At 38.9% G+C, this 12,170-nt stretch overlaps 1 protein-coding gene across 1 annotated transcript in view; it reads right to left on the minus strand.

Annotated features, from left to right (window-relative positions):
* Window positions 1–12,170, minus strand: part of LOC124760191 (retinoid-inducible serine carboxypeptidase-like) — a 154,219-nt gene that overhangs the window by 100,308 nt on the left and 41,741 nt on the right. Inside the window, exon 3 of the mRNA XM_047249098.1 lies at window positions 2,111–2,341. Within this exon, the coding sequence (XP_047105054.1) occupies window positions 2,111–2,341 (231 nt within the window). The remainder of the gene's footprint in view (window positions 1–2,110; window positions 2,342–12,170) is intronic.

A 12,170-nucleotide genomic window follows, 5' to 3' on the forward strand; every position in this document is an offset into this window, starting at 1 on the left:
CTTTTTCTAATACTTCAGAGATGCAGGAGGAAATTGTGATGGCTCTGTAGTTATTTACATTTCCTTTCTCACATTTTTTATATACTGGAATAACTTTTAATGTTTTCAGTACATCAGAGAAAGAGCCTGCTGAAGTGAGTAGTCACATAAGTGTGTGAGTTTTTCAATTAGGCTTCATCCACTCTTTTTTAATATTGTTGCGGTACACCATCAGTGCCTGCAGAGTTGGAACTTATCAGTCCTTTCATTGATTTAGCTGCTTCATCTTGTGAAACAGGACTCATGTACATTGATCCTCTACATGCATTTATTTTATATTCATTCGCCTAGGTGCTCGTATGTAATTTTGATTGTAACATATTGTCAGCAATGATCTGTGAAGAAATTGTTAAATGTGTTGGCTACTTCTAAGGGGTTTGTTACTTTTTTATTTTTTGTGATAGTATTCTACAGATACTTCTTTTGTAACACTACACATAGCCTTTAATTTATTAGCTGAATTAGCAATATATTCATCATTTTGTATTATCTTTGCTTCTTTTACTACTTTACTCAATATTTTGGAGTATTTTTTATAGTGTGTGCATACTTCAGGTGAGGAAATTTTTGTGTTATATGTTTCATAAAGTAGTCTTTTCTTCTGGCATGAAACCCTAATTCCCCTTGTGATCCAGCTGTTTGTTCTAGAGTTCCCCCGCATGGTTACAGTTTTCAGTGGGAAAGCAATTTGAAAGAAATGGGTTAATGTATCAATGAAGGTGTTGAATATTTCACTTGTATCAGTCATTTTGTACACTTCTGACCATTTTTCTTTCTGTAATACACTGTTGAAGTAGTTTACATTATCCTGATTATAACATCTACATGAGGTTCTTAAAGACATGTTGTTAATAAAACTGCCTTTTACTTTTATGCCTAATATCTGAGCAAATATGGCCACTAAAAAACCTGCATTGAAAAATTTTAGTAAAGTGTTGTGTAAACTCTTCTTGACTAGAAATTGATCTAAAGCTGTTTGGGGAGTTTCTGTTACTCAGGTAGCAGCTTTTACTTCTGCCTTTAAATAATAGGATGTTGCAAGGTCCAAAAGGGTCTCTCTATTTCCACTATTTGTGAGGAAATCAATTTTGAAGTCACCACAGATTATGAACTCAAATCCATTTTATTTACTTTATTTAGCATTGACTGCATTTTATTTAAGAAAAGTTCAAAATTTCCAGATGGTGATCAGCAAACTGTAGCAATAACCAGGTTGAACTGAATAATTTTTATAGCTGCAATTTCATAATCCTTTTCGATATTTGTTCTAGTTAAGTCAGGTAGGGAACAAAGTCTACTTTCCTTTGTATAAATTGCCACCCCACCTTGCTTGCTGTTTTTCCTGCAATAGTAAGAAGAAAAAATGAATTTATTTATTTCTGTATTCTGGATTAATTCTGGGTTAAGCCAGTGCTCAGAAATGCATAACACTGAAATATCTTTACGTTAATCTGTTAACAATGAGTTAATTTCATCAGTACTATCATGCAGGGATTGCATATTATGGTGTTAAATTTTTAGATCAGGCATATTTATGATCTGATAGCTGGGAGTCATATTCGCAACATCGTATACCTTTAGTTTAATTTAGGATCATCAGTAATGCTGTATTTTTGTTCTTCTTTCTTATTCGTTTTGTTCTCCTTGCTGTTGTTGAAGTAGCTCAAGCTTTACTACTCCAGACTGAAGCTCACAGTTGCACTAACTGATAATGTTAACACACACACACACACACACACACACACACACACACACACACACACACACACAACGCACGCACGCGCACACACACACACACACACACAACACACACACATGCACGCGCGTGCACACACACACACACACACACACACACACACACACACACACACACACAAAGAGAGAGAGAGAGAGAGAGAGAGAGAAAGAGATCATTTCCAGTACCATAGCTAAATGTAACATACATGAACGTGAAGAAAATATACATTCTTCAAATAGTAAAAATTTACTAGAGAAATAAAATATACTGATGAAAGCAAAACTGAATAATGTAACAGAATATATATATATATATATATAATTTAACACTAACCTTGTACAGTTCAAGGGCAAACTCTGACGCCATTTTTCCACCATATGATTCACTGAATATGTAGAGTGGAACAGTTTGAAAAGTGGGGTACTGTTCCACAAATGCCTTAATAAAGGTAAGTAAATCAGCAGCAATTTCTGCATTTGTAGTTGTATACAAGGAGTTACTGTCCACATAACTGAATCCTGTTCCCACAGGATTATCTATAAATAATACATTCACCTTATGAACCTACAAAAGGAAATAAATGTTATAAATCATAAATCATTCTTGTTTAATTCATAGCCCGTGGCATCAAAATTTGAATATAACAAATATGTCTCACACCATCATATAGAATGTGGTGTGAGTGACTTGTGATATCCAATAACACATACAGAATAACATGATCACAGAGCAAAATGTACACAGTATTAAAAAGATTAGCTTTATTTATTTAAGAACTGCCATATTGTCAAACACAAGCATGCAGTCTTATAAATTTTTATAAAACATTTTTTTACATCAAGACTGTCTGATTGCTACACTATTCACATTACCCATTTTGACAGATAATTGCCAACTTCAGATTTGACAATTAATTCACTAACAGCTTTGTCATCATGTATAAAAATTCAAGATACACACTCTGCATGTCATGAAATGGTATAAAATATGTCTTTTTACCATGGGTGGTACATGAATAATTTGTTGACATATTTTATATGATTTCATGGTGTTCGGAGTGCATAAATTGAAGTTTTATACATCAGGACAAAGCTCCCAATGGATTAATTGTCACATCTGAAGACAGCAATAAATTGTTGAAATGTGTAATCTGAATACTTTAGTACTTAGACAACCTTTATTAATGAGTTAGTATGCGCTACATTTATATTATGTGATGCTGAATAATAGATAAAAGTAGCTGTTACAAGAAATTTGATTCTGGTGTTGAAAAACTTACTAGAGTGACATTATCATATGTAACCACACATGCTTAAGATTAATTATATAATGAAAAGGATAGTTGCTACTCACCAAATAGCAGAGATTCTGAGTCACAGATAGGCACAATAAAGGGACTCACAAAATTAGCTTTTGGCCAATAAGGGTTTTGCCAAAAATAGGCAACACACACACACACAAATGCAACTAATAAACACAACCACAGTCTCTGGCAGCTGAAGCCAGACTGCAAGCAGCAATGCATGATCGGAGAGCCAACTGAGAGGGGGTAAGGAGGAGTCTAGGGCAGAGGGTGGGGGAGGTTATGGTAAAGTGCTGTTAGTGGAAGAGTCCATGGATAAGTGGAGAAAAGGTATGGCAGCTAGATGCAGTCGGGAGGATAGACGGAGGCCAGGGGAAGTCGATGGAAAGGATCCAGATGGCACAGACTGTGAAGCAGTCACTGAAATGAAGAACACTGTGTTTGGCAGCCTGCTCAATATGGTGCTCCAGTTGTTTCTTGGGCACAGTTTCTCACTGGCCAGTCATACAGACAGACAGCTTGTTGCGTATCATCCCCACATAGAATGCAGCACAGTGGTTGCAGCTTAGCTTGTAGATCACATGATTGGTTTCACAGATAGCTCTGCCTTTGATGGGATAGGTGATGTTTGTGACTGGACTGGAGTAGGTGGTGGTGGGAGGATTAGTGGGACAGTACTTGCACCTAGGTCAGTTACAGAGATATGAGCCATGACACAAAGGTAGGGAGGAGAGGTTGAGTAGGGATGGACAAGGATATTGTGTAGGTTCGGTGGGTGGCAGAAATACCACTGTGGGAGGGGGGAAGGATGGTGGGAAGGACATTCTCTTTACAGGGCATGACGAGAGGTAGTTGAAATCCTGGCGGAAAATGTGATTCAGTTGCTCCAGTCCTGGGTGGTACTGAGTCATGAGTGGAATGCTCCTCTTGGCTGGACCATGGGACTTTTGGAGGTGGTGGGTGACTGGAAGGATAAGACATGGGAAATCTGTTTTTCTACAATGTTGGGAGGGTAATTACAATCTGTAAAGGCCTCAGTGAGACCCTCGGTATATTTCGAGAAAGACTGCTCATCATTCCAGATGTGACAGCCACAGGTGCCTAAGCTGTATGGAAGGCACTTCTTGGTATGGAATGGGTGGCAGCTGTCAAAGTGGAGATATTGCTGATGGTTGGTAAGTTTGATATGGACAGTAGCACTGATGTAGCCATCTTTGAGGTGGAGGTCAACATGAAGACAATTGCTTGTGGGGTTGAGTAGGACCAGATGAAGCGAATGGGGGAGATGGTGTTCAGGTTTATGGACTTTAGGAAGCATGTACAAGGTAGGAGTGTGGTGAGTGGTAGGAGTGAGGAAAGAGATGGACTACAGGGAGAGGTTATCTGATGAAACTAAGGATTTGACAAGAGATTGGAGATTCTGCTGGATTTCTGGAATGAGTCACTGTGGCACAGTTTGCAGGTGGATAAATCTGACAGCTGGTAGATCCCTGCTGCCAGGTAATCCCTGTGGATCGAAACAACAATGGTGGAACCTTTGTCAGCAGATAGGATTATGAGGTTGGGATCAGTTTTTAGGTGGTGGATTGTGGTTCTTTCTGTGGATGTAGGGTTTGTTTCTATGTTGAGGGATTTGTGGAATTATGATGAAGCAAGATTTGAAATTAAGAAATTCTGAAAAGTTAACAGGGGTGATTTGGCAGCAGTGATGGTGGATCATGGTTCGATAGAGGAGTGAACTGAGTCAGGCGGGGTTCAACATTGGTCTCTGGGTGTGTCTGGTTGGTAGGGTTGGTGGGGAAAAAGTGTTTCCACTGAAAGGACTGGGAGAAGAAGAGAATGTCTTTAACAAGCCCTTCATGATTGAATTTGTGGGTGGGGAAAAAGGCGAGGCCTTTGGAAAGGACTGATACTTTTGCAGGAATAAGGCTTTTGGAGGAATGGTTCATGATTGTGTTTTGGGTCTGTTTAGGTCCTGGATTCTGCTTGGTGGTGGGAGGGAGTTTTTGAGGGGGGTGGGGGGGGGGGTAAATGTAGTAGGTCTGCGAGACAGGGTTTGTCAGCTATGATGGGACGTGGGGGGAGGTTTGGAGGTTGTTGTAAAGGTGGTTGATAGTGGTAGTCCAAGGTGGGAGTAGGAAGTTAACAGTGTGGAGAGTTTTTTGAGGCAGTGTTGAGCATGTCACTCTAGTTGCTGGAGAACAAGGGTTTCAGTGTTTGTTATGGGATCCAGGAATTTGGGGTTGCATAAAAGGAGAATTTTATAGATGTAGAGAAGGTATTGTAAGGAGGTTTGGGCTTGATTGATATGGTTTTGTAGGACTATGTTTGTGATGTTGTGACAAAGCAAGTAGGGATATTTTTAATTCCCCTCTTATTTTTGCCATCTGCCTCCTTAAATTCGTTTTTTCAATTTTAACTAATTACCATTAACATACATGAATACACCTGCATTTTTATATAAGAGAAAGGTTGGCCCTCAGTTTTAAAGAATTTAACACTAGATCTAGTTTTGTGCTTAGTTTTATGTATGTAATTAATTTACTAATTTATTTTGACTATTACTAGTTAGTATCTTTCATTATAGGGCCAAATCAGTAATTGTTTCATAAATTCTATTGTTGACGTATAAACAAATGTAAATTCTGCACTAAGTATAAACATTTGGAGGGACAACTAATAGTAATTTTAAAGGATCTATTTGGATATATTCAAAAACATGTTAGCAAATCCAGCCATTGATTAATTACAAAGTAATTAACAGCTTTGTCAAAAGTATTGTTTGTGTAACTACATATGTTAATTTCATGATTTAAACAAATAAGTTGGCATAAACATTGTAGTAGAAGAAACTGTTAAGAAGATGAAATTTTTCAATGTATTCAGTTAATTTAATGAGTTAAGTTTTAATTGTAATTTCTGTAAATTTAATTTTAAACAATGTATAGTTTCAGTACCTATTACTGTGATGATATATATATTTTGACAGTCTGTCCATGGCCGAGTTTCAGACGAGTAATCTGTGTTGCTTAGAATGATAAAAATGCAACAGTTTAACAGTGTAATAAGTGTTAAACAATTAGGCCATGTGTTAACAGACTGACAGTGTCTGCTCCATAAGTACCTTTCTATTCTTCAAGAACTGTGAGCTTTGTGGTTATGTCCTTACTGCTCCTAGATGTTCAACAGTAAACTATTGTAGCAGTATGTGGAGGTTCGTCTGTAACCTATTACTGAGGCTTATCAAAAGTTAAACAATAGTGCACTCGCCATATTAAATGTGTATGGGTGGGGGGTTGTAAACAGTAAAAGTAAAAGACTGTGCATTGGTCGGCTACATTATTTACCATAGTCAGTGTCCAAATTACAAACCCCATTTGTCAGCCAATGTAGCAACACATTACGTGAACACTGAGGACAACAACCAAAGAAATAAAAGCAGGTGGAACTGCTACAAGGTCTAAGGACTGGCAGAATCTGAACAGATGGAGGTCACTGTGGAAGGAAGGGTGGCAGTCAGAGATGGGTAATTTTGAAGTAAGGCCATTTGGGGGATACCTTGCGTCAAGCAAGAGTGCAGGAACAATATATGTGGCACTGGGTTCTGGCTAGGGATAAGGAAACTTTTCTGTATTGATGCAGATGGGAGGAGCAAGAATACATGGTGATGGAAGAAAACATAGAAAAATACTTAAATAACGTAAAATTACATCCGAAAAACACATAAAAATACACCCAAATGCATGGGAAAAAATCATGAAAAGGATTAAATGGGTGAAATACAGGGAAGAAGGACAAATCTGAGGGAGTACATCGTTAGTGAAAGGTGAAAACCAGCTTAAATTGGTGGGAAACCTCAATGAGATCAATTTCACACCCTGTGTTGTGTGTATCAAATAATATTGAAGATCACCATATTTGATGTATTATTTGTTAATACAGAAATAATCAGTCCAACAAGTTGTGGTCGCGGAACACAAAAAATAATATTTTGTGGAAAGTTGGTATTGGACACAAGATAATAATTCAAATACAATTGTGCCAAGTTAGACTAGTTTTCTGGCTATGCATGAAGAGAAACATAACTTAACCTTAAGATGGAAACTGATATCACCTGTATAAATAAACTCAAACATGTCAAAAACTGATCTGCAGTTTCAAGTACATATAGTGTTGAAATCAGACAATGTTTGGACTGTAGTAAATAGTTTGTATAACCTGCCTGAAGAAACATCAGATAATGATGTGTACAGGAAGTTGGTTGCAGCCTGGACCACAAAAGCTAAAAGTTGCAACTGCAAACTCACTGAATGATCACCATGTCAGGTAGAGAAATAGCTATGCTGCATACTATGAACTGAAACATGTCAAAAGAAATGTGAGACAAGCTAATGTTTGTTTACGAACAAAAATCTGGAACTAGTTTTCACACATTACTGTAGTGGTGTTATAGTTTGCAAAAGAAACTAAGGGACGACATAATGACACATACTGCTAGAACTGCAGATCTTACAACTCACTTGCAGATTCTAAGCAAGCAAGTACCTGTTCAATGATTGTTACAAAAATTTTGATGACACTAACAGTAGTCTACAATTACTGTGTCAGTGCATGGGAATCTGTCCAGGTAAATGTGTGAACACTTAGCTGTCTGACATTCAGACTTGCCATTGAGGAATGTAGATTGAACACATGTGATACAGGTGAAAGTTTAGTATGTGCAGCAAGCAACAACTCTCATTAAAATTGTGGTAAAAAAAAACACAAGCATTTTCTAAAATCAGATACTTGAGTCTTGGCAGCACTGGCGCAGACCCCACAAGCTTGAATATTAGGCTCATCAAGATAAGTAATTAATTCTATAATAACTGTCAATTAAGTTAATATTACACTGTAACAAAGTTAATTAGAGTCTGTTTAAATTATCTATTGAAGGTTTCACTCATTTCAATGCATTTCTCGGAAAAAAAAATTAAGTTGTTCTCATTACACTATATTTAGTAATACCGTATCTACTCGGGGAATTAAAGGTTTTAAGTTCTATCTTTTATTTCCTTTCAAAATGCGTAAAGTACGTATCGTGCATATATTATCTCAGGCCTAATTTTTCGTGTATACAAGTTTTGATTTTTAACGTTAGTTTAACTGCATTATGTTACTATACTAATAGTATACACATATATTAGTGTTCCACATAACTTTAATGGCTTTTGTGATCTGTAGTTAATAGAATATTATTGTTATTGCCTAGATAAATTTTGTAAAAAATATTGTAAACAACCATGAGTGAGAAGTGTTTGAGCTGCCGTAGGAAAGTCAGTTCTGGGGTTTTGTGCAGCTGTTGTGGCAGATGGTTACATTGGGGTGAATGTAGTGGCATGGGAATCGGGGCAGTAAATGGGTCTCTTCCATGGTATTGCAGATTATGTTCAAGGGATAGGCAAATAGTGGAACAGGAAGGGAAGATTAGAGCCCTTCAGGCTGAACTCGATAGTGCTAGGGAGGAAATGATGAGGTTAAGGAGGGAGAAGGAACAGGGGCCACAGAAAGAGAACAGTATCTGAAGTTTCATCATTGGCACAAATAACAGATTTGCCTTGCTACCTCAGTCAACTAAGGAAGAGGCTCAATTAAATGTAAATGTTGTCAGCACTCTACAGACTTTCACGAGGAAACCAACAGTTGCAAAAAAAAGTAGAAAGTAGGGGAAAGTTCTGTTGTTAGGTAGTAGCCATGGAAGAGGTGTGGACCAGATTTTGCACGAAAAATTAGGTGACAGGTATCATGTAACAAATTATTTTCAAGCCCAGTGCATGTGTTAGCCAAGTGAGAGAGGATGTAGGATTATTGTCCAAAGGTTTTACAAAACAGGATCATGTTGTGGTAGTGGGTGAAGCAGGAAACAGTATTGATAGGGATCAGGGCTACAATATCGAGTGTGCCTGGTAAAATAGCATCTGCAATGAACCATGCAAATGTTGGCTTGGTACCTGCTTTCATGCGGTATCACCGGCCCCAGTTGAACAGCTCTGTCAGGAGGGTCAATATAGAGCTAGATCAGCTGCTTTGGGCAGCTACTTTGTCAAGCATAGGTTTGGTTTCAGTTGATGATATTAGGAGGTGGGACTTCACAAGACATGGCCTGCATCTCAATAGGAAAGGGAAGAGTAAACTGGCTGGGATGATAGCAAAATCTTTAAGGGGGAGGGGGTGAGGCGGCACTGAAACTCATGGGAGTACTTTTTTAGGCTAAGATCAGTATCCAGTCATCCAACATTGATTGAAATTAAGCCTAATGAAAAGTCCAGAGAGGCAGGTACAAGGGATGTGAAAATATCACAAGATTCTCATAACAGTACAGTGAAACATTATGTTAGTATGTCACAAGATTCACATGTTCCTAAAGAAAAGTCTCAAAAATGGGATGGAAAGGCTGAAAAGGGGTGTTTGGTTGGTTGTGGCCAAAACACAAAAATGATTATCATGTGTGGTTCTCAGTGAAAGTAAGACTCCACAGAGAGAGAGAACAACTGCAGCACACATGAAACATCAACAGTAAAAACAGTGAACTTTTTTTCTACTTGAAAATAAGACAATCTTAAGAATATTCCTGTAATGCAGGATTCTACAGATGTCTATGAAGTGAGAGAGCCTAGGTCTTCATGGCAAACGAATCTGCTCCAGTCCTGAATCCCTGAACCATTACACCAACAACCTGAAAACAGCTTTCGCATCCCGCAACTACCCTCCCGACCTGGTACAGAAGCAAATAGCCAGAGCCACTACCTCATCCCCTCAAACCCAGAATCTCCCACAGAAAAACCTCAAAAGTGCCCTACTTGTGACAGGATACTTTCCAGGACTGGATCAGACTCTGAATGTGGCTCTCCAGCAGGGATACGACTTCCTCAAATCCTGCCCTGAAATGAGATCCATCCTTCATGAAATCCTCCCCACTCCACCAAAAATGTCTTTCCGCCATCCACCTAACCTTTGTAACCTCTTGGTTCATCCCTATGAAATCACCAAACCACCTTCCCTACCCTCTGGCTCCTACCCTTATAACCGCCCCCGGTGTAAAAACTGTTCCATGCACCCTCCCACCACCACCTACTCCAGTCCTGCAACCTGGAAGGTGTACACAATCAAAGGCAGAGCCATGTGTGAAAGCACCCACATAATTTACCAACTGACCTGGCTACACTGTGAAGCTTTCTATGTGGGAATGACCAGCAACAAACTGTCCATTCACATGAATGGACACAGGCAGACAGTGTTTGTTGGTAATGAGGATCACCCTGTGGTGCACGCCCAGCACATCTTGGCACAGTGTTGCACCGTACGGGTTATCTGGATACTTCCCACTAACACTAGCCTATCAGAACTCCGGAGATGGGAACTTGCCCATCAATATATCCTCTCTTCCCGTTACCCACCAGGCAGCAACCTCCGCTAATTTCAAGTTGCCGCCGCTCATACCTCACCCGTCATTCAACATCATCTTTGCCTCTGTACTTCCGCCTTGACTGACATCTCTGCCCAAACTCTTTGCCTTTACAAATGTCTGCTTGTGTCTGTGTACATGCGGATGGATATGTGTGTGTGTGTGCCAGTGTACACCAGTCCTTTTTTCCCCCTAAGGTAAGTCTTTCCACTCCCGGGATTGGAATGACTCCTTACCCTCTCCCTTAAAAGCCACATCCTTTCGTCTTTCCCTCTCCGTCCCTCTTTCCTGATGAAGCAACCGTGGGTTGCAAAAGCTCGAATTTTGTGTGTGTGTTTGTGTTTGTTTGTGTGTCTATCAACATACCAACGCTTTCGTTTGGTAAGTTACATCATTTTTGATTTTAAATATATTTTTCCCACATGGAATGTTTCCCTCTATTATACTCATATCATTAATTTGAACCCAACAATTACGTTTGTTATTGTCACTGTTGCATTTCGAAATCTTTTCTGTCATCTTACTTTCTCTTTCTGTTTGTGCAAGTAGTTTCACTTTGTATTCACCTTCTCCTTTTTACCGTAATCTACCATACAATTTTATCCTGCCTATATATTCCTACTCAATAATACGTAACCCACTTCCAAACCATAACCAAAAAATTTTTTTCCACTTTCAACACTACCGCTGCTATAAAATCCACCATTCCCAGTTGACAAACAGTTCCTTTCACCTATTAAACAACCATTTCGGCTAGTTCTAACAACTTTCTCTTTATTTCCATTTCCGTTTTTCCCACATCACTCATCATTTTTAGCCACTTCCCACAGGTTTTAACATCGTTATTTCTTCGTCAGACAATTGTTAGCTTCATTTTCATAATCTGCCACCACAAAACCACTCCTTTTAATACATTTACACCCAGTTTTTTCGAAATTTTCCAAAATTTCTCCACCCTTTAACTTGTTTTGGTGGCAACGCAACCACCTAACCTTCATGCACATCGTTGTTTACCAACACAAGTTCAGCACAGGATCAACATAGCTTAGCTTTAACCAACACTTTTTCAACTTTTTTCACACCAGATCTCCAGTTGCTTTCTAGTTCACCTTTATCTCTCCCCATATATTTTTATTTTTATTTTTATTTTTATTTTCATTTTCATTTCAGCTTTATGTTACACTTTCCACCTTCTAATACTATGTCACCCTCACAACATCCCCTCAATGAACCCATTAAGTTTTATTTACATTCCCTCCACAAACATGCCTTCACTCTAGCCAGATTACGCTCCCATATTTTATTTACTCAGGCTAGTCTGACATTTAGCATTACCCACAAAGGCCTCACACTTAAAGTTCCCATCTCTGGCTGTAACCCTTCTTTCCATCAGTCCCTATACCAGTTCCAAACTGAACAGTCCATACCCCTCACCCACCTAATCCTTCAGCTACACATCAACTCAGTCAATGAACACACCTGTCAACTCCTATCCTTCATAAAAGTCCTCAATCTTTCCTCTCCCACATCCACACCGGCTTTTCAGAGCATCCTCCTACAGGCCAACCGCAAATTAGAACAGCATGCCAACCTCCACCTCAAAAAACTATCCAATCTCCTGGTTTCCCACCTCCGGAATGGCAACT

The sequence above is a fragment of the Schistocerca piceifrons genome, chromosome 1 (genome assembly GCF_021461385.2).
Source record: "Schistocerca piceifrons isolate TAMUIC-IGC-003096 chromosome 1, iqSchPice1.1, whole genome shotgun sequence".
In the NCBI taxonomy this organism is placed as follows: Eukaryota; Metazoa; Arthropoda; class Insecta; order Orthoptera; family Acrididae; genus Schistocerca; species Schistocerca piceifrons.